We start from the raw sequence: 23,685 nt of genomic DNA, 5'->3' as shown, positions 1-23,685 counted from the left end.
GCATGGGAAAAGGAGCATGGAGGCTCTTCACCACAACTATGGCAAGGAGCAGTGAGAGCCCACTGACCATGCAACCTCAGCAAAATCTCCTCTCATACAAATACTGTATGCTGAAAACTCACAGACATTTAACTAAGTGGCCAGAATACTTTAGTGGTACTGCAACCATTCTAATCTTTCCTGGCGAACAAATCTTTCTGTAGAGTACCCCTTTAGAGTACCCATTTATCTCATATACTGAGTTTAGCAGGGTTACTAACCGGTACTGATCATAAGTGTCTAAGCTCAGCGTATCTTCATTTCTAGTTGTTCCTTCTCCAAGACTGTATCTTTATGTGGTTTGTTAAGAGTCTACTAAGAAGTGGACAAGACAAGGTTTTAATAAAATGTAAGCAGTAACAACAGGTTTTATTCAAAACTTCCAGTAAAGAGGACCCACCAGTTTTGGAATAAAGGTACTTGAAGTACTACAGCTTACATGAATATAAAAGAGCAATGAGAAGAAAATAAACCAAGCAGTAAAAAAAATAATAAAAATTAAAAATATATGTTTTCTCTAAAGTTTGAAATAGACCCACACAGGGATTTTTAAGTCCTCCAAACAATCAACAGTTACTAGGTTTGGCAAAACAAGATTCTCTTACAAAATTAAAAGCCCACTTCTGTTACATAAACTGTATAAAACCGCTCAATAGTTTAAGAGCACTCTATACAATTTTGTCTTGAAATACATAGAGCTGCATCTCACAAACTGCAGGAATTAACCATATTGCCCTCTTCATGGGTAAAAGAATTAGCTGGCTGCATGATTTTTTGGGGGGAAAATGAAGAGGCAAAATTAGACAGAATTAACAAGATGAAGCCACTATAAAACTGAAATGCACAGCAAAACTCAGACCTCAGTTTAAACTAACAAGCTATGTTTACAATATATCCTACATTTCAGTTGTCATTTTCCCTTCCCACTCCCACCTCCCCCCCTTCAAATATTCCTAATTCCTTTATGGTCTAAATCTAGTTAGTTTCTAAACTTTCAAATACACCGTACATACATTTAGCAAAAAACTTACCTAACATTCTTACAGCAGTATGGTCAGGACACAATTTCAAAGGTTATTACACAGTTACCGAGATCAAACCTTATGAGTTGTTTTTCTTTCTTTTTTTTTTTTTTCCTTTAGAGAGAAAAGCAACCATCAGCTTAAACAAATGGTTTCAAAATGTACTGCAGAGAGCCTGCAAAGAGCAGGCTTCACCAACATCACCCCAGAGGACAAGGGGATAACAACAGGAAATTGAAAGAGAATCTCAGAGTGCCAGCTACTGGAAGATCTTTCTGGAGCTCGGTCTGACAGACTGTGGTTTTGGCTCAGGCATCCCCGTTGCACTAAGCCCTGCAAATCAACTTTACAATAGTACATTACAATGTAAACTAAAATTCTTGATAGCAACAGTACGTCAAAGGGCTTTTTTTTTTTTTTTCTTTTCTGAATCCAACAGTTGGTCACAGAAGTCAAGTATTTTCATGGCTCTTATTCAGCTGTTGCCAGTTTGGGGTGAGGAGAGAGGGGGAATAAAAAAGTCTGTGTCTGACTCATACATCTTTCAAGTACATCCAAGGCTCAATTGTTTCCAAAAGGCAGGAGCTTGTGACCTTTTAAGACACTGAAGAAATAGGATTATGAGGAGAGCCCATCTGAGTAAGTACTTTATCCAGCCACTGAAGGGGACCATGAAGATGTATCTCTATCCAGCATGGAGTGCTTGTCACATCTTGGCGATGATATTCAGCTCCCCAACCCTGGAAACAGAATGGTAAGCGGGGAAAGGAAAATTATCACCTTATTTTATAATATCAAACATGTTACAAGCGTACTTCAATCATCCTCCTCCTTACCGAAATAATCTAGCTTTTAACAGTCATTATCAGCAGAGTAGCATAATACCATTTAGGCACCAACTATTAACACATTTCAACAAACAAATCTGAAGGGTTGGGTTTTTTTTAAATAATTAGATTTGGAGGAATTGTCATTTTGAGATCTTTTAATCTCATAGAATGGAAGTCTTGAATTCTTAAAGACATAACCTGTGGCAGTGCAAAATTTCCCCATATCTCACTGCCAGCTGCATGATGTCCCAATACAGCCTCTGAGGAGGATAATCAAGTCTTCTCTGCCAAGACCAAAACCAGAACAAAATTGGGGGGGGGGGGGGGGGGTAATGCTGCCAAACAGATCAATAAATGAAAAAAATAGGTCATAAACTGACATCATGGAAGTGGGGATGAGGCATCTGTCCGACAAGAACCAAAGCATCATTCACAGGATGGACATGATAAACAGAGAGATAAATGAGAAATATTTGTCTTTGTAGAAACTGCATGATCATTCCACAGTAGGCTGTTTCTCAAATTTAGAGAAAAAAGGTCTTTTTTCAGCTCATACCCAATTCAGTTGCAGTAATTACCAAAGATATAAGCAGATATTTAAACAGCATGCAAAATCATTTTTTAAGTGAAACATTTCAGGGGTGCATCTGGAGACGACTAAAACAGCCACAGGTACACTTTGCCCTGCTCTGTTTTAACCCCTAATGAAGGAATTCCCCAACTCCAACACGGGTGTCAACAGCTCTAAACTGTGCAGCACAACATCCAACACACACAAAGTCCTATGCAACTGTTCAGGCAACACTGCCACACAACTCTTAAGGATGTAGAGCTCTAAACAACTCACTCTGTTTTAGGAATCCCTGTCCTAACAGATCTGAAAATTTTTATCCTCCTGTCAAGCAGAGTACTTCAGCATATTACCGTCTTCATTTGATACATACTTTTACATATGTGACCAGCCCTTTTATATCACTGCCTATGCCGACACAGCCACATCACTAATCTTGACCTTGCATGCCCTCCTAGAATTGAAAGTTATGTATATTTTGGGAGTTGAAAATTACATATATTTGGCAGCTGTTGGTCAAGACTGATTTAGAGGGCTATTCTATCTACACTTCCACAACTGTAATGGCATACAATGCAGTCCCAGCTCAAGTCTCCAAAAATACTACCCCCAGGAACAGGAGCATGAAGTTCCAATGGGCAGAGATGGACAGAGCAGGAGATGGTGTGGACAGTAACAGTGGACAAAGAAATGGCCAAAAGATGATGCTACATAATGAACTGGTGTTTTTTCCACTTTCAGGCCACATAATTAATGACTCAATTCTTTTCAAAACTTACTTGTACTGTATCTTGCCATATCTCACAAATGAAAAAGACAAGCCCCATAATTCCAGAGGAATTATGCAAATAATTCTACATACATACAGTTTATACACGTATTAAATGCAAGAATTCAACTGAAACACTAAAAATTTACAAGTGGCAATTCATTGAAATTGGAACAGTCAACAGACATGACAGAAATGCTTCACAAGTGACTACAGACTTACGTGAACAAACACCTTTTGCAAGTCACCTCAAGCTTTCAAAGTACGTGCATCAAGACAAATTTTTGTCCAGAAAGGCAACTTTGTTTCATGACAATCTGTATGGTCTTACACTTAACATTAATTATTCTGAACCTAAGACTCAGAATTTACTAACAGGTCAACTGAGGGAGACACTGGTCCATTCAAAATCATGTCATTAAGAAAAAACAATGCGTTTTGTTTACAAAATAATCTCAAGCAAATTTTCACATACCTTTACAAAACTCATACGGAGAGTGCACATCTTTGTAAGCTCATACACTGTCTCAAAGCCATGGTTCACTGACTGAGCCAAAAGCTGAGCAAACTCTTGATTATTGAAAATCTTCAAACTGCAGCCACTAGGGATTTTGCAGACCGTTGTGGGATGGAACCCGTGATGGTAGTTGCAGTTCCGACTTTGCACAAAAATACTGCTGTCGCTAAGACATTCCGCATACACTTCCCCACCAACATAATAGAGATGAACACCTGAGAGAAGAAGGTTGACATAAAGAGGTTAGACAAATTCCCACTGTATATCTACTTTTAATGCTCTGCCTCAACAGAGATATATTTTTGCTTAGAGATAAACATTAACTGCATATCAGACCACAGAATCATAAAATGGTTTGGGCCGGAAGGGATCTTAAAGATCATCTAGTTCCAACCCCCCTGCCATGGGCATCATCTGTCTTTAAATTTCATTTTTACTTTTGTTTCATCAGCAGACAACTTGAAAAGATGGTGTGTACGTATGTATATGTAAGGGGAATCAGCAATTTCTGCATTTTAACATGTTGTATATTCAACAACAATGAACAAGCAGTAGTTTTGATGCAGTACCTTGGGTGGCTTGACCACATGAACTTTTTCCCATTATATTTATATAAAACAATAATTGGGAATGCAAGTGGAGAGAGCACAAACCTAGTGCATGATCTGTAGATACTAAACGAGCCCCAAGCTGGATTCTCTCTGGAACTGTTCACAATGCTATTTTGGGTAGCATGAGTTTTTTCAGCTTGATTTAATTCTAGAAAACTGGGGAAAAAGACTGGCCCTTACATTCCTCAGATTTAGCCATCAAATGGGCATATACACAAATCTTATAGGCCCTTCCCCTTCTACTGCCTGCTCCCTCACCTGCCACTGACGGCAGCAAGCCCCAGAAGAGCAACATACATGGAACTGTTGTGGAGATTTGCTGTCAACAGGACTCAATTCCAAAGGCTTTGAGAAAGCAAGAAAATTTGCCTTTCACATTCAAAAATGGACTATTTGCTGGTTAGATCTTTAACCTCCCACAATGTCACGACTCACAGAAGTGAACACATAGAATTTAAAAACTAAACCAAGGTCCAGTCTTACATGATGTGCTCCATCATATAAGATTCTGCCACTTACTATGTGTGTACTTGTGTGATACATGTATACTTCCACCCGATCTGCAAAAACATTTACGGCTATGTCTTCAAGTTTGGAATTTACTCCTCCCTCCTTCCTCAAGGACTAACAGTTCTACATCATCATTAGCTGCATATATTTACTTATTCAAGTGCGTCTCTTCCACACTCTGCTTCAGTATATAGGCAGAACTCTGCTTGCAGCTGGGTTATTTTTAACAGGAAAATGAATGAGGTGTTAAATAAATATCCTGATACTTGCTAAGATGGATGGGGAGGAAAAGAAGAAAGAAATATTAGGACTTGAGTGGCATAACACAGGTCTGGTGCACTGCGTGAGAGCTGCGCAAGTCCTCATGTACAGTAAAGCTCTCCAGATCAAGAGCTCAAACTTGGAAGACCCAACAGTTCTCTTCAGTTTCAATTCTTTCCTCCTCTAAGAAGGAGGAAGATCATTCATTAACTGGCACTTACAAGAACACATCCCACTGCCTGGGACATGCTGAACAAAAGACCTCACTGCCTGGGGCATGCTGAACCTTCAACTGTCTCAGGAGATTTAGAGTTTACTACTAGTGTAAACCCCTTAAAAAATGTCTCGCAAGAACGCTCCATTGCAGAAGGCAATGTCAAGCTTTGCCTGTCATCTGTATGGCAAGTTCTGAAAAAACTGTATTAACGCAGAAAGTTTTCTCATTCATGGAACACTGTCACAGCCATAGAAAGGAAGCACAAAATTCCCACTGAAAGAATCACCATCCTGAGAAAAATGCACTTGGAAAAACTATTTTATCAGTTTGCCTCTCTAAGTATGTGTTAGGATAGTTAATTTATGTTGGAACTAGGGCTAGCTAAAGATCTCATGCCAAGAATCAGAAGTTACAATATACACCAATAATCAAGGTAAGTCAAGACATTTAATTAGACAAACTTCCCTAAGCTCTCCTTCTAATTAAGACCATAAGCCTTCTGGCAATTAAAAATTGATTAAGGGTAAAAGGCTCCTGTAATTACACACCAGGTAAGAACAATACTTTGCTTATAAGACCTGACCAGAAAATTATATACTTAACAACAAAAGCACTTAGTCTATGTACTTGGGAAGACCAGTTTCATTTTGAGACAAGTGACCTAGGCTGTCATGTCTAGGGGAAATGCTCACCCTCTCCCAAACCCAAAAACAGATGGAAAGATCCAAACCTTACCTTTGCCAATATGCCGCCTTGTATTCTCAATGGTGGAGTTGCGGTTAACATTCGAGAGCAGTCCCAGACAAAACCTGTTCTTGTTGTTGGAAGGATCAGTGAAGCCATCCACCAGGACACTGGTGGAAGAAGCATGGAACGCCTCCCCAACACGATTATTCAGCTCATAGTAGACAATGGAGCACCAATGCTTTGGCTCTTCGTAAGCAACTGCCTGAACATCTGTAAAGCAACCACAGAAAATGTTACAATCAAATGGCACTGTGACAGAAAATGTTACAATCTAATGGCACTGGAATACAGGCTCAGGATGTAAAGATTAACAAAGCTGCAGATTTTGGCTGCAGATCACTGAAAGGTGAGCTGGATAAGCAACTGGAGCTAAACATAGGCTTTTGCATTATCAATTATATTTGAACTTTTCATAGCCACAGACATACAACAGAATATTTCACCATACCTTCACCTGCACAAGACTCACAAAAGACAAAGGCTAGCATGAAGGATCAACAGAAAAGCGTAGGAAGCTCATGGGCACACAAAAAGCAGTGCCCCAATATTCCTGCTCAGTTTTCCACACCATCCATTACACTGCATCACCACCCTTACAGTAAAGAATTTCTTCCTTATCTCTAATCTACAGTTCCCCTGTTTTAACTTGTACTATCGCTACAGTCAATAACGAAGAGCCCTTCCCCAGCATCCCTATAGCCCCCTTCAGATACTGGAAGGCTGCTATGAGGTCTCCATGCAGCCTTCTCTTCTCCAGGCTGAGCAGCCCCAACTTTCTCAGCCTATCTTCATACGGGAGTTGATCCAGTCCCCTGATCATCCTTGGGGCCCTCCTCTGGACTTGTTCCAACAGTTCCATGCCCTTTTTATGATGAGGACACCAGAACTGCACAAAATACTCCAAGTGAGGTCTCGCCAGAGCAGAGGAGACGGGCAGGATCACCTCCTTCGACCTGCTGGTCACGCTCCTTTTGGTGCAGCCCAGGATACAGTTGGCTTTCTGGGCTGCGAACACACACTGAAGCCGGCTCATGTTAAGTTTCTCATCAACAAACAAGACCGGTCCCAACGCCGATTCCTGAGGGACACCACTCGTTACTGGTCTCCAGCTGGACATTGAGCCATTGACCACAACTCTTTGCGTGCCACCATCCAGCCAGTTCTTTATCCACCGAGTGGTCCACCTATCAAATTGATGTCTCTCCAATTTAGAGACAAGGATGTCATGTGGGAGAGCGTCGAACGCTTTGCACAAGTCCAAGTAGATGATGTCAGCTGTCCTACCCCCATCCATCGGTTCCGTAGCCCCATCATAGAAGGCCACCAAATTGGTCAGGCAGGATTTCCCCTTAGTGAAGCCATGCTGGCTGTCACCAAGCACCTTGTTGATTTTCATGTGCCTTAGCATGCCTTCCAGGAGCATCTGCTCCAAGATTTTGCCAGGCTCAAAGGTGAGACTGACTGGTCTGTAATTCCCTGGGTCATCCATTTTCCCCTTCTTGAAAATGGGGGTTATATTACCCTTTTTCCAGTCATTGGGAACTTCACCTGACTGCCATTTTTCAAATGTGATGGACAGTGGCTTAGCAACTTCGTTCGCCAGCTCCTTCAGGACCCGTGGATGGATTTCATCAGGTCCCATGGACTTGTGCACGTTCAGGTTCTTAAGATGGTCTCGAACCAGGTCCTCTCCAACAGTAGGCCTTCATTCTCACAGTCCCTGCATCTGCCCTCCAAGACTTGGGTGGTGTGGTCAGAGCAGTTGCCAGTGAAGACTGAGGCAAATAAGTTATTAAGAACCTCAGCCTTCTCCAAATCCAGGGTAGCCAGTTCTCCCGATAAATTCCAAAGAGGGCCCATGTTTTCCCTGTCTTTTATTTACAGTGTAACTATAGAACCCCTTCTTGTTATCTTTCACATCCCTACCCAGGTTTAATTCTAACTGGGCCTTAGCTTTCTTAAGCTGGTCCCTAGCTTCCCAGACAACATCCCTGTATTCTTCCCAGGCCACCTGTCCTTGCTTCCACCATTTATAAGCCCCTTTTTTCCTTCAAAGTTTCCTCAGCAAGTTGTATAGTGTCAGGGGGAAACAACATCACACCGTTGCACAAGAGACCATTTATAACTTTGGGGACCAAGAAGGATAGCAAGGTAACTTAAATATATATAGTTGGCAGATCAATCTTTCAGCTTTCAGGGTGTGCACAAATCTTTTCCCAGGGAAGGGTAGGAGGCTTCAAAAACTAAGACAGAGAGACATTTGTCTGCAGAATACACATGAAGCACATCTTCAGTACAAATAGATAATGCTTGGGATTGAAGGCTGAACAAGGGTATAATGTGCAGGATCCTAACAATTATGCTGGGCTGAAGAGGTAATGAAATAGAGGAAGACATTATTTAATTAGAATCTTTTATTCATCAAGTGCTATCAAACTCAAAATCTGCAACTGTTCATCACCAAAACTACTTGTTGAGCAATAGCAAGGATTTCCTGGAACACGATTTTCTACCCTAAAAACAAGCAGCTCCTCACTGAAGCTGGGAACTGTGCAGAATGCCGACAGGAAATTCCTGGTTCACAACTTCCACCCATGAAGCTCTAGAAACACATTAAGTCTTGAGGTAACACTTGAGACTGTGGACAGGGAACAATTTCTCCAGATGATACCAAAGGTCTACCAAAGAGTTTCTTTCCCTGTGGGTGTCCCAACAACAGCATAGGTTTCTTCAGATATCTCCACCCAGTGCACATTCTTTCAAGTGACAAATACAGCTACAAATTATTAAACTGCATCCAAATAAAAGGAGGCTAGTGAAGGGATGTGGTTGTTTTATGTGGTTTTCTTTAAATGAATGAGACTATTTCACTGCTAAGCCTAGCACAGTTGGACTTGATGCTGAAGATACTTTTCAGATTAAAGTTCCAACTAGAGGCTGAAGTGCTAAAATGTAAACCAGATTGGTATTACAGGAAAACTTGTTTCTCTGGCCAGAGATTTTCTTCTCCCAGCCCCAAATCTTTACTGAAATCTGCGAACTAAGACTAGAGTTCATATTTTCCTCTGTTCACAGGTCACACCACTATGAGTTTTCTGACACATGCAAAACAAAAACCAAGAAGTCGTGTGTCTCCCCCCCCCCGCCAGCAGATACAAAGGTGGCAAACAATCAAGAGCAGGATAACACACTGTGTTATCACTGTGCCAAACTTCTGAGCATAGTACGTACTGCTGATCAATAACTTCCTTAAAACCCTGATAGAAATGAGCTGATCTTTCCTGATACCCTTGCATTGTCTGTAATTTCAAGTCACTGTAAAAAAAAAAAAAAAAAGAAAAAAAAAAAAGAAAAAAAAACCCACCAGTAATTAATTATTACTAAGATGTTACTAGCCTTTTAATTCCCATGAAGATTATCACATTATCAAAGCTGCAGCTTTGTCCCAGTTCTTAAAGTCAGAAAGAAATCTTCCCAGCTGGCAGTTCTTACAGAATTAATCATAAATCTCTCACAAGGATTTCATACTAACTTCCTTACATTTGCTTTAAGTCATGCAGAGCAGGTGCATTCAGTCTCCCTATTCCCAGCATAGGCCAAGAATGGAAATCACCCAACTTCATTGACAGGATGCAACTTATTAAATCAAATCTCCTAAGACTAACAAATCACCATGAAGAACATGCTTCTAAAAAGTCTGCAACTAAAATGCTGCAATAAGTTCACAGTAAAAGCTCTTCTTGTACAACCTGCAGCAGATTTTTTTAAAGCAGTGGTATTCCAGCAGACATACATGAATAACAAACACATTAAGGCACACAGATGTAAGGGTTGCTCAGTTTGTTTAAATGACGGAACAGAGATGAAAATCCATTTACTAAACTACTAGGAGGGAAAAACGCTATAGATACAGGTTTTATTTTTAGATGGTGAAATGTTAAAAAGCAAGCAGAAAAATGCAAACCCTTTTCTTCTTATCAACTGTCATGTATTAGAGGAATTCTACAGTACTTGTATATTTTGTTTAAGGGACAAACATGCAAAAGACTGCAGTTAGGCATAAACGTTGATAAATGTACTTCAGGCCAGCAAGGACCATACACAGAATGTACGGGGCCAAGGAAAAGTGGAAATGCTACAGATGGGTTTTATCACATGCAAAACTCACTCCATGCAAAGAGCAAATAGGCTTATACAAAAGTTATCCAAATTGTTCTAAGACGGCAAATATACTTCCTGAAACCAGACATTAAGCTTCACAACAAAACAAGTTAAAAGAAAAAAAAAAAAAAAAAGAAAAAATCAAACAACAATTACATTTTTCATACACTTGTGATCTTGATAATCATTCTGGCACAGGACTCAACTTGCTGCCCATTCTTTGCACAGGCCACAGCTGTGTAAAGCTTATGTGTTCTCTAAAGGGACTATTTCTCACAATGTGATGAATGCACTAAACCCTTTAGTCAACAGTCATGGTTGGCTGCAAAGGCTTTAAAAAGCAATGTGTAAAAAGATGCCTGTGTCATAGCACATAAAGGAACAGGGGTTTTTTTAATACAAATTTTGAAGTCTATGGCAATGCCACACCACAGGCCGACAGCTCTGAATTCTTAACCAAGTATCATCACTGCATGACTCAAAGATGGAACAAAAATGGGAAGATAGCGTGGAACAACACAAAATAAAAATAATAAAAATCAAACAAACAAAAAAAACAAGCCACAACCCTCCAATGCCTTTATGACCAGAAGGGTAAATTGTTAAAAGCACAGCATACTGAAGTTCGGAATTCGGGACAAAAACTTAGTAAGAAAAGGCAATTTTATAAGATTTACTGTCTCACAGATAAAAATACAGATACTCCAGCTGCCCATGTAAAATGTCTCTGAGAGTTTACATAACTGACAGTATTAGCATCCATCTAATCTTTGCTTGGAGAGTTATACATGACCATATCAACTGTCATCCACAATTCAGCAGGCTTTATATAGTATTAACTGCATTATCCCAATAAATCAATGTAATCATAAGAGAGGAAGAGATTCCTTTCCTTGCACACCTGTAGTTTCAGCATCACACACAGAACCGTGTAGCATCATAGGATTCCTTCTGTTTGGGGATTAGCGAAAGTTCAGATACAAAACATAAAATGACTTTGGTCATTGAATTGGTTGGGAGCAAGAAAGTAATAGGCCCCATACAGTTTACATTTTCAAAGAGTCATGTGATAGCTACTTGTCCTAAATGAATATTTACAATTTTTTTATCTCCAGATTCACTGTTTCATCTGTTACAGCAACAGAAATAATTACATGACTGTTTTTTAATAAAGATAAAAATTTCTATAACACACATCCAAAATTGAAACTCAGTTATTAAAAGTAAGCTCTGAAAGTTCTTTATTTTTAGGAAGTGAAGCAGAAGACAAGAAGGAAGTGTTTTTACCTCCTCTCTGTATGTCAGGGGGAATTGCAGGTGCCATCATGCTGGTATCCATTGGCTGGGAGGTATCATGTGTCATCTGATCTTCTGGAGGCAGATAAGCAGGAGGCGGTGTATCAGCTAAATATAGAAAAGGCAGAGATACACGAGTCCTTCCTCTCTTTAAAGTATAGTTACATACCTATATAAACAGTTTAAGTCTGGAAATGCTTCTAGCCTGACTCAGCTATAAACTTCCACCCACCAGAAATCTGAGAAAGCAATCACAGACTTTGAATCAGGAAAGCAAAGAATTACTGTGCATATTAAGCACAACTGAAATAAAAACAAGTCACTTCACCCCTGTCAAGACACAAAAGAAATCTCAGCTGTGTTTCTAACCCACAGTTTTTGGTTGAAAGTGACACATAGACATTAAGGCACAAAGGTCTCAGCACCAGGACAGAAGTAGGTACCAGATATGGTAAATGTGAACAGAAGTTGGAGCAGAAAACTTCCAGTTTGAACTTTCCTGTTGCCAAGATGTTTTCATTAGAAAAGTGTGCAAACATCCCAGATATATCCAAGAACCTTATTATTGTCAGTGCAAAGTGTTAGCTCTATTTCCCTACACTGGGAACAGTAGAGTGTTCAGGAACCCAAATTCTACAGAAGTAGCCACCTTGGTCTGGAATTTATCTGTTAATGTCTCTTACTGGTTTTACTGACCTGTTCATGATTGAATAACTAGCATAAAACCAGGCCCTGCACAATGACTGTACTCACTAACACACTGCCCTATTTGAAGCTTCCTAGACAGGTACTCAAGTTGCTCTTCAGCAGCCTATTCACTTGTGGGAAAGCTTCCCAAATGGCTTCTTAGAAGTTGCAGGAAGTTGCCAATGCCACCATTTTCCAATACAGCAGAGGACACTCTCCTCCAAATCAACTGCAGAGAGGTTCATGCAAAGGGAGATTAGATTACCACTGTACTGTCTCTGGCAAACAAGGCTGCTGCTCACCCCACATTTACTTCCATTACTGAGAGCATTGATGGCAAACTACCACAACAAACAATCACACGGGCCTCCAAAACCCTGAAAATCAAATTAGCAATCAACAAAAGGCAGGAAAATCACTGCTTTGTAAGCATTGGGTTTTGTGGGGTGGCAGGGGGTCTGTGTGGGATTTTTTTTGTTTTCATGAAATCTATTAACTACTTATTGTTTAGCAGATAATCTGTTGAGAGCTTTACATCTAATACTGGCAGGTACCTTGCTAATTCCCTTACATGTATACCCTCAATTGGATGATGAGCAGCAGAGAAAGATGGAGATGATAACAAAGCTTCATTAAAAGCTTAACAATCTGCACCGAAGTGTAAGTCTTGTGCTTCACTAAGCCTTAAATGTTTGTGTGTATTCAAACACATTGTTAGTGATGCACAGGCAGGGAAACAAGATTGTGAGGCCACAGGCAACAAATCAGCCACTATCTAGAAAGTTTTCAAGATCTCTGGGTTACTGTGCTGCTCCTTTCTTTTGTATTTGCCAAAACTCAGCCCTCTTCCCTACTAATACAAGACTAACAACTGTACAGAGCTAAGCATCAAAGACATCAGTATCTTGCCCTCCCTCCTAATTAGATTTCTTCACTGCAGCTGCTGACTCGTCTTTACGGGCATGTAGGCAGTACAGACCCTCAAAGATCAAGTGAAATTCCACAAGCCAGTGCTCAGGAAGACCTTCTTAGAGAAGCCTTTATCTCTTCTGGATGAGCCCCAACCACACCAATCATATTAAGCAAGAAAGGAAGGAGAGGCAGCTGATTTTGCAACAACTTTTCACATTTGCTAGAAAGCCACACAAACTCTTTCCTTCCCGCCTGCCTCTGCAAATTCAGTAGTCTCCACTCACAAGAGAAAAATTTTAAAGAGAAACAACTATCAGCAGCAGGCATCTAAGGATGTTAACGTAACAGGAAATAGATTTTCACAGGTCTGTTGCTTTGTTTACACTCACTCTTCCTCAGCCCCCGAATAAAACATGCAAACAGAACATTAGTAAGTATTTGTATGGCATCCTTCTCCTAGCATTTTGATAAAGAAATCTGTTTCAGACTGCTTCTGTAGTACTTTAATCCACCCACATGCAAAGACTAAAAGAAGACAGCTTCACAGAATTTTCTATGGACATCAGTCAACAAAGAAAGACTGTTACTTCTTTGACTTTTAGGAAGTAAAACAGCCTGAAGATTTCTTTCCAGGACCTTAAGGACCTGGTTTTCAGTTGAAGTGTATTTATTTCTTGAAATTACATTTATGTGAAGAACTTCTATCAAGTAGCAACAGCATGATGCCCTTGAGAAACACCCTTCTTCAGCAGAAATAAAGCCTTGTGCCAAATTCATGATGATTTCTTTCCTAAGCAACGATTCTTTCTAGCATTACACTTCTTGTTCATTCAACACTTGCTTTATGGGCTAAACTGTTCAACTGGTCCCCAACATTCTGAATCTCTCCCCCTGTCCAGTAAGTTTTACTGTAATGTTTTAATTGTGTCACGATATTAAAATACTTAGAAAGCACTTACATAGTCATTATTACCTTGCATCTCTCAGCTCACTACTGAACACAACTGCTGGCTGATAATTTGCTACTATTAAGCAAAAAAATCACAATACCAGAGATGGCCAACCACCTTCTCCCCTCATGAGGGGAACTGAAGTTGACTGTACCTGGCAACTGGAAAGGACTTCCAGGGTCTGAGCTGGCTGGAGAATGTGGGTAGGTGCTACTGCTGCTTCCAGGTGAGTTTGGATAGCTGCTGTTGGGCGAGTGGGGGAACGGGTGATTATTGGGTTGCTGAAAAGAGTCCGGGAAAGTAGCATTGTGCGGCATGTGGGGTTCATTTTGTCCCAGGTTGCGGAACTGGGCCAAGAGGCTGTGCTGAGGGTTGTACTCACTGTGCCTTGGAACCAGCACTGGAGGAAGGACTGGAAAGGGAAAAAGAGAGAAAAGGCACAGCATTAGACACTCAGTTCTGAAGGACTAGGTTATACAGGGGAAAAAAAAAACCACATTCTTCCTCCCCTAGGGCATATTTACATCTGCCTTAAAAATAAGGTAGTCAAATCTAGGAGTGCATGTCTAAGCAAGAATTCTTTTCCTTATATCCAGTTACTGCACAGCTTGAATTCATAGCAATTGTGCTAGCTACCTGGTTTGCCAGGTGGGAGCTTGTTTTCACAGAAGGCCAGGGAAGAAGAGCCAAGAACAAACCACAGTTCTGCATTCTAGTTTTATTCGCACACGGAAATGCTGGGAAGTAAGCACACCACCATGCTGACATGCAGTTCATTCTGCTGCAGTTGTGATCCTGCTAATCACGTGATGGCCTGTAACCCAAATAAGGACAGATATTTTTTCCTGAAGACAATACTAATAGGCCTTGAACTCAGGCTGATCCCAACAGCTGTAATTTTATTTTTAACCTGGACTATGCTCTTACAAGTTAGTAGTAAAACAGTTATTAACTCTTCAAGTCAGTTTACAAAATGTACAATTTAAACAAAATTATGTAGTTCAAAAAACCCAACTGAACAGCAGTTGAGCTCCAACCATATACTACTGTGGGATCAGAGAAACACACATCAGAAACTACTAGTCTAGTCTCACCACACTCACAAAGCCTCCTCACCAGCAGAGAAACAAACCTCTCTTTTTAACTGGGAATATGAACATGATACCAGATACACTAAGATAAAAGAATCAGCTCTTTTTCCAGTGCCTCAGCTTCTATCTTTGAATGTCTCACAGCAAAGTCCAAACATCCCAAAGGACTAAAATCTAGTCTTGTTATAGATTGAGATTTTGGGCAGAGGGAGATCCATGCACAAAGTAGCAGAAATGAAATAATGAAGTTACTCCTTTCCACACCTGCCTCCTTTCAGCACCTTAATTTCCCAGCTCTGCGGCTAAGGGTGACTGGAAGAAACCCCCTAGGACAGTCTGCCTTCAAGAGAGGGTGCCAAAAACCCACAAAAACCTGTGAAAGCAAGCCAGGCCCCTGCCCTGTCCTCAACACATGATGGGCACACAGAAGAGGAAGAGGGGCATGTATTCACAACCATGCTATACAGACATAACCATCACTCAGATTAAGAAAGGTGTTTCCCAGACAGCTGCTGCTACATCCTGCCAAAACAGCTTCTTCCAAGACAATGGGGTATCTTTACTTGTCCAGAAGCATTCAGATATTTATGTGAGTTTCCTGGAGTTTGACAGTGCTAGGACACTGCTCAGTGCACCAGGCCTGAAGTCTAGATCTATGTTTAAAATGGATACAAAAAGATGCCACATGAAACTTGCCCTTTATTCCTAAAGGAAGTCATAGATTAACAACAAAAAAGGCAGGTTTCCCTTACCCTTTTTTTTCGCAGCATATGCCTAAAAGAGAAATTAAGCCACCTGATTTTTGCCCACTAGTGGCATTCATGCATGTAAAACCTGATCCCAGAAATCTTCATTGAACATACACTGAGGGAAAAAAAAAAACAAACAAATCCCTCACTACTGAAATTAAGGCTGCCCATTAAAATTCAGGAGCAGGTTTTAAAAATTTATTCTGATGTCTCATGTCTCACTTCTTAGAGCGGCTTCACTGAGATTCCAACAGATTTCAAATATTTGAGGGAGGTGTCAGCCCTAAGTGGATTTATTTAGATGTGAAAATTTTAACTAACCCCACTTTACAAGGAATATATGAAGTTTGTAATTACAACATTTTCTGAAACAAAACATCCAAACCATGTGCCATCCTACAGAAGTTCTCAATCGCAAAACACCCAAGGAGAAGCTGTATCTCCCTTGGCTGTGCAGACTGCCTCCAATGTAGCCATTTTTATATGTCACTGGGAAAAAAAAAAACACAGAAAAAAACATTAAAACAAAACAAAAGTTACTCAACACTCAGAGAGGATTGCAAATCCCTCATTCACAACACGGCAAACATCAAACCCAATCTCTCTGAGTATTAGGATCTCTCAGAAATAAGCGCATTCTGTTAAACCTCACAGTCCTTTTGCAGTGAGGCTAAGAAGCCCTATTTAACTGTCATAGTCAACATTTGCTGGGCTAATAAATTACCAGTGAAAAAAGTTAACAATGAGATCATGTGTTAAAAAGTATTTTCCCTTTCCTGCCTTTATGATTCTTCCTTAATTTTCCAAGCATTAAAAACACAGTTTTCCTATCTCTTCCTTTCCTGTGGATGAAGGTCAAACCATTACCTTGCTGAAGTTAATTTGTGCAGAAAGTACATCACCCACCTTTCCCACCCCCTACCTCACATTAAACAATGACACATATGGCATCACAGGAAGCCACACAATTTATAGCATTTTAAAATAGCAGAACAGGATATTTTCTGTATGTTTTCTGTAATTAAAATAAAGCAGTGCTGAATTTTCCCATGGTATATATGTATGTTTTCTCCTGTTGGGCAGAATCACTGGTAACATTTAGAAGGACTCAAAATTAGAACAAGTCTCTTCCCAGCTCTCCTTCACACATACCTACATTTTTTCTCCAATTACCTCAAATGTTTAAAAGCCAGTTTCAAAATACACATCGAAAAGGTGAAAAGGGAAGAGGGGAAGAATACAACTGTTATTGATACAGCACAAACAGTCTCAAAAACACCATTGCATAATTTGCTTTGAGTGCTGACCCTAATTCACATCCTCCCTCTGTATACCTTAAATGAGGAGGAATAGACCTGAAAGGCCAAGTCAGGTAAGGCAGACTACAGCACTCCAATTAGTTCAAGACAGTCAATCGCTGCAGTAACCTGATCTCCCTGCAGCTCTCAGACTTCTTTGCAGGCTAGCTGCTCCTACTGGAGTCACAGAAGAGTTAATGTGAATCCTGCTCACTCAGGAGTGAAGACATGAGCATGGACCGGGACTTTATCAAGTATGGAAGGATGCCAGGAGTTCAAAACCTAACTGGGGGTACATACCCTTCTTACTCCCCACGCCCCTGTGTAAGGTGCTGAGCTTCTGGTCAGGTTGTAGACCTCAACCGTATGTAACCTCAACAAAGTACTGAGGCTCAGCATAGCAGAGGAGAAGGCTGATCTCTGCTGCAGCTGCCAGCTCCACGAGGAGGTATAATTGAAGAGGAGAAAGCATGTTAGTGCTAAGCCAACACACCTGTTGCTATAGAATAATGAAGCCACACACATCTTTGCCGTGTTGATCTCTGCAGGGTGCTGCCCTAACAGCTTGCAGATAGAATTTTCCCTTCCGCTTTACCTTCTTCAACAGAACACAACACAAATACCAAAAAAAAGACAGTAAGATTTGTTCTTAAATATAATTGTTTCTATTCCGTAGGGATGCATATATTTAAGGGAAACATACTATCGAATACACTGTTTCTTAAAAAGCTCCTGCAACAGATTTGCAAATTCAGCCTCATTAGAATGGTGAAAACCAGTTAATGGAGCAGAACTACAAGTCATCAGACACCTTGATTTCTGTACTTTCTCAAACACCAGATTTAAAGGTTTTATGGGCTATACCATGGCTAAATTTTGCTCCAAGATTTTGTGTCAATGTCGACCTGGAGTTGCAAGTTAATACATGACTACTAGCTGTAATATTACTAGTACTGAAGAGGAAGATAAACCACCTGGAACATAGCTGCCTGGATGCATATGTTTGTGGAACTCCAGCTAAGAAGAAATCCTGCATCTACCAAGACAGCCTGGGAATTGGGTAGCTTGTTTTTACCATGCAAATAATACCCAGAGTATGCCAACACCAAGCAAGTGCAGCTGTATTCAAGAAATTACAGCTACAGGTCAATTTCACCCACAGAGCTATTCCATCTAAGAGCCAAGAATGCCAAAAATATAGAACATAGATCTAAAACAATCTGGCTGTTCAGATAAATGTTCCACCTAGCCACACCAAGAAAGAAGTGCTTTTATGAAAATGTAATTGTGGCCTTTGAAGAAAACTGCTGATCTCTGCTCTTTGTAATCTTTAGCACGTCATGCTGTTCTTCAGAAAGCTAACAGGTGTGCTGTCCTAGAGTGAAGATTTTCTTGTTGTTTTTTTCTTTTTTGTTCTGTTTTCACATTCCAGAGATAATTTTAGAAATAAATTAGAAAGTCTGCAATTTATTATTATAACTTTTAAAGTTTCTCTATTAAAACAAAACCTGAACTCCACACCTAATCCAAGTTGAAGGACCTTCTGTACTTTCAAAGTAGCATATTTTCTACACAGATGCACAAGTCCAGGTGACAACTAGTTTCCCTTGAGGGCTCATTTTTCCCCCTTCGCATGTTACACAAAGATTTGGGAAGGTGTCTCTGTCTGCACATCTGGAAATTGAAAGACCAGGTAATGAAATACACCAAGGCACCACATATATAAGAAAGCAGACTTTGATCATCTTTCATTGCTGAAGTAGATTCCATTTCTTCTGTGAGCTTTACAAAATAAAAGGAAGAAAAAGATAAGCCATTGCTGCTGCACTTTCTGCTCTTAAAAATCATGACAACTTGGTCAAAGTATGCTTGTAGAAGTGTTCATACAAGCTTCTTATCACAACAGGGCCCTCAGCCGTAATGAAGACCTGAAATCACTACCATTAGACAGTATGCTTTAATTTCCAAGCACCATATAGCTGGTGTTTTCATGCGAATTATGCAAAGCCACTTCTGTTTTAGTAGGAAAATAGAACTGTGTGTTGGGAAGGAGGGAAATCCTCACACACCAGTTTGTGCTACCTTGAAATGGGTACGAAAACATGGGAGGGTAAGAAGCTTGAGGATTGTACTCCACACTCTAGATACAAAATACTGCAAAAATGAAGTAGTAAGAAAAAGGAAGTGTTAATAGGAGAAAGGGAAACAAAACAAAACACAGCAGCAGTGTTAACCTAATGAATTTCTTCCCTCTGAAAGCTTAATCTCCTGGCTTTGAGGCCACAACAGCTGAAGTTGGCTGTGGCATTCTGGTGGGCAGCCCAGTTCCACAGTGGGAATAGAACAGGTACCATCGTATGCTCAGCTCAACGTGCTTAGTTTTGCTCTCTGCCTGCAGCAGAGAGTCACCAAAGCATGCTGACTGAAATGGGACTTTCAACATCTTGCTTGTAAACAACAAAGCGCCAAGTAGAAAGGTTTTAATGTCATTAGGTTTTCCCATGCTGCCTAAAACAAGACCTGGCAAAATTAAGTATTCTTCAACCAGAGGACAAGTTCTCACATACAAAGACATTTACATGTCTATACTTATGATACAGTTTACTCTTGGTTAAAAAAAAAAAGATTAATAGTGTTGTGGCAAAAGCAGTCTCTGAGGATCTATCTACTTTAGGTTGTTCCAATACCACCTGGCTTAAGCAAGGCTGTGCTACTGGCTGTGGTAGCACAGCCTTGCTTTACTGTTCTCTCAAAAAAGCAGAAATGCCAGCCTTTTGGACTTTTGCTCCAAACCTATGTTCTAATAATTGCCAGTGAAAAGACTCAGTAATAGGTATTCAGCAGCCTGTTTTGGGTAACAAACATGCCAGACTTCTTATTCCAGGAGAAAGCTGAAAACTCTCTTATTTTCTCAACTCTTAATTTATTTTACAGTTTCAGTAGACCCCATAGCTTTGTCATTTTACATAGTTACTACTGAAGACTGCACTTAAAAAGACAAAACAGTTGTTGTTTTACTGACTTTACTTTTACATCAGACATTTGGTCTAAATGCATTTGGCAAGTAATATTAGTACATTTCCTGCATTACAATATTCAGCTAACATTAGATTTTATTTGCGGATGCTCTGATAAGCTAATATTTTGATTAAACTGACATTTGTCAAGGCAAATTTCAGAATTTAGTACTAATTGTATGCACATTAGCAAAGGAGTTCTTGTAAGCAGATTTGGGGGAGAAGCAGTCCTGATACAGGAAGAAATTACAGTGTGATACTGATATTAACTTGGACATTTACACAGACAGGGTTTGAATTACCTGTTTGAAAGCCATGGTCACTATCCTACTGAGTAGGTTAAAACTTGGAAGTCTGGTCTTTTAGTCAGAAGAAACTTCTGAATCTGGTTAATTTTAAAGAAAGAAAAAAAAAAAGGACAAAAACATATCCTTCTTGACAACTTTTAGTCCCTTATTGCAGCTCATTTTTCTGACATGGGGTGAGGTTAGACAAGAAAACCTTGCTCTTAAGACTATTCCCTCCTGATTTCAAATCCTGCTCCCCATGTCACACCCCTAGTTCGGGTGGAAAATTTTAGAAATGAATCCTGCAAAAGTAAAGAGAAGAAAGTTTTACCCTGCTTGCCAAGCACACTGACAGTTGCTTGCTATTTTGGGAAACCATCCTATAATTGTGCCCACCTGTTGTAGCATGCTATTTTTAAAGTTACACCAAGCAGCAGCCTTACACAGCAATACAGCAAAACTCAGGCACAGCTTGCAGAGGTGCACAAATCCTGCTGTGGAAACCATGAGGGAACAAGGATTTTTCTAACTGGGTTCTACATATTAACTCCAAAGGGATGCCACTCCCTTATATCCCTCACAGCACCTTCTTTTTTGCCTTTGGTCCCCTGGCTATTCTCTCTCCAATGCCTGGCACTGAAGCCATTATCCTCCACTAGGCCTGGTGCTGACAGGAGCTTCTCCACTGGGCTCCCCCTGGGCTGGGCCATCAAAGCTCTTCCATCCTGCTGGAAGTGGCATGGAGGCTCTCATATGGAGCCCTGTTCTCCCAGGTGCTAGGTGGTGGGAGACAGCAAGCAAGTGCCAGGACCCCGAAGAGCTCAGCCAGACAAGCTCGCAGGCCCAAAGGGACTTGCTTCTTACTCCCAACTTTTCTCTCTTGGTTCCAAATTTGATCTGGACAGACTCAATCTGACGGTCCCAGGAGCCGCAGCTGAACCCTACTGTTTGCAGGTGTGAGCAATCCGAGACGTGACTTGCTGCAACAGGCTGAGTCAGGTCTGAAGCACAGGGGGAGTTATGCCGTGACAGGTTTTTAAAGATCCTCTTCTCGTTTCTTGATCCAAGTCAAGAACTAGCTTGGGAATATCAATTTTTTATGTAGTGATCCTAGGACAATTGAATACAGGCAGATAAGGCAAACTAACTCATTCCATTTTTCTGTAAAGTACTGAAAAAAAGAGAACTCACAAGCATGACCAGACCAATATACACAAACAAAAATCTGTTTATTTCAAATAGCATTAAAAAGCTCCTTTAAACATGCCTTATTTTTCTTTCACTGAGGACCAGAGCTGCAACACTATACAGTGCAGCATTCAAGGAACATTTACTTCCAGGACCACATGAGTCTAAATCTGCCTTACCCCGGATTTCCACCATTTCAAATTTCTTTCTGCACCCCTGGTGCCTGCAGGAGGTGTGCAGCCTCATGGAGTTTTGCTTAGAGCAAACATCAGAGGAGATCAAAGACGAATATGAAAACAATCAGGTTAAAGTCACAGGCAAATAGTCCACACCGGGAGCAAAAACAGCATGACACACCTACCGCTCCCACAGAGCCTGGGGACCTGGCCTCTTCTTGTGTCAAAAAGCAGCTGTACATTTAGGTAAAACATTTCTTGCCAACAACAAGCTTGCTGAAGCACATGTCCACTTTGAATTCTTGGTTATAATGTAAAGGAACATCATGATCTTTAAGCAGAACTGACAATTCAACTGTATTTGCCTGTGTCATGAAAAAGCAACTGCTGCTTATCGCCCTACTGGGGTGGAACATAGTCACCACTGGCTTCATAAAGCCCCATGATGTACAGCAGACTGCAGCCAGCCTTCCCAAAGAGGAAAACATCCAACCTTATTTATCTATACTTTATTGGTAATTGCAAAAACACCTGAACCAGTGTAGTTACCTTCTACCTCCAAGTGTCTGTGCTGACAAGCTGATCCACGGAACTAGAGTATTTCAGAGGACAGACTGGCTGCTTCTAGACCGACTGGTTTTAGTACCCCCAGCACTGCATCATTCAAACACAACGGATCATCAGAGGCACCTCCAGAAATGAATACTGAAAAGTTAACCATTGCATTTCCCAAGGCAGGTTTAAGCTCACGCAGATCAATGAACACAATTTCTTCCCAAGCGTGACCCCTGAGGAATCAGCAGATTCTGGATGCTCTGAGGAGACATCATGCAGCTGTGGGGCAGCAAGTAAGAGTTTACATAAACACTCTGCACCTTCAACCACTTTCACATACAAAGCACAGAAGTGAAGTGAATTCCTTTTTTGCCTCCTTTGTTACATATCATAAACTCAAATCCTCTTTAGCCTCCTAGGAGGCTGATGAGCAAGGATGCAAATGAACACAATTCTGCACCAGATGGAACCAACAGCCAGTGTTCACTAGTATTTTAATAAGCTTAAATATTCAGTTTCTTCATCTTCCTTCCTTCCCGTTAGCTAAGGCAAAAGAACTTAACTACGTCCCCTAAAGTCACATAATAGGTCTGATTTATTTTTATGTCTTTAATAGCAGTGTCAATTTAAGCACCTTTCATCCTCCATGCTCCCTATCCCATTCCTTTTGTTCTGCTGTTAGAGCAAACAGGATCCAGATTTAAAAGAAGAATCCCATTCTGCCCCCCTAAATTCTGGATGACATCTTTCACCTGATCCTATTGACATAACTGAGGAGAGAGGCAAGTGACAGAGGCTGTTTCTCCACAGAAACCAAAGGAATAAAAGAAAGGAAGGGAGTATCTCAGGAAGAACTTCCAAGTGTCATTTCACACATTCGCCAGCAAAACCTGAAAGGTCATTTGGGGCATTTTCAGAGAGATGAAGAACATCGTGTTCACTTTTTCCTCACACTCCCTACCTACACTCTACACCTAATTATTTGTCAAGTCTTGATCATACTTAAGGATAGTCCCAAGCCCGGTATAACCTGAATTCCAGATATCTCAAAACAAAAGTAAAAAACACTGAGGAGAAAAAGCAGGTTCAGCCAAGTGAGCACACCAGTTAGGCTGAGCGTGCGAGTTTATGAAAGGCATCAAATCTAGACCCTGTCCTCCTTAATTAAAAGCTTTGCTTTGCCTTGCCAAAGGAGAAATTTGACAGCCATTAACTACCCTGCAC

The 23,685-nt window shown here is 40.6% G+C and overlaps 1 protein-coding gene across 3 annotated transcripts in view; it reads right to left on the bottom strand.

Moving 5' to 3' along the window:
• Positions 1 to 389: 389 nt before the first annotated feature.
• SMAD1 (SMAD family member 1) overlaps positions 390 to 23,685 on the bottom strand; it is a 50,058-nt gene continuing 26,762 nt past the window's right edge. For all 3 annotated transcript variants that reach the window (XM_061354166.1, XM_061354164.1, XM_061354165.1), the window contains exons 3-7: positions 14,255 to 14,512; positions 11,543 to 11,659; positions 6,083 to 6,304; positions 3,707 to 3,963; positions 390 to 1,801 (exon numbers count right to left, since the gene is read on the bottom strand). In XM_061354166.1, the coding sequence (XP_061210150.1) occupies positions 1,658 to 1,801; positions 3,707 to 3,963; positions 6,083 to 6,304; positions 11,543 to 11,659; positions 14,255 to 14,512 (998 nt within the window). In that variant the 3' untranslated portion in view covers positions 390 to 1,657. The remainder of the gene's footprint in view (positions 1,802 to 3,706; positions 3,964 to 6,082; positions 6,305 to 11,542; positions 11,660 to 14,254; positions 14,513 to 23,685) is intronic.

The sequence above is a fragment of the Neopsephotus bourkii genome, unplaced genomic scaffold (genome assembly GCF_033783945.1).
Source record: "Neopsephotus bourkii isolate Nb327-2 ecotype Australia unplaced genomic scaffold, CSIRO-AGI_Nbou_v1 NB_718, whole genome shotgun sequence".
NCBI lineage: Eukaryota > Metazoa > Chordata > Aves > Psittaciformes > Psittacidae > Neopsephotus > Neopsephotus bourkii.
The sequence above is the reverse complement of the archived record's forward strand: the minus strand, read 5'-3'. Positions and strand labels throughout refer to the sequence as shown.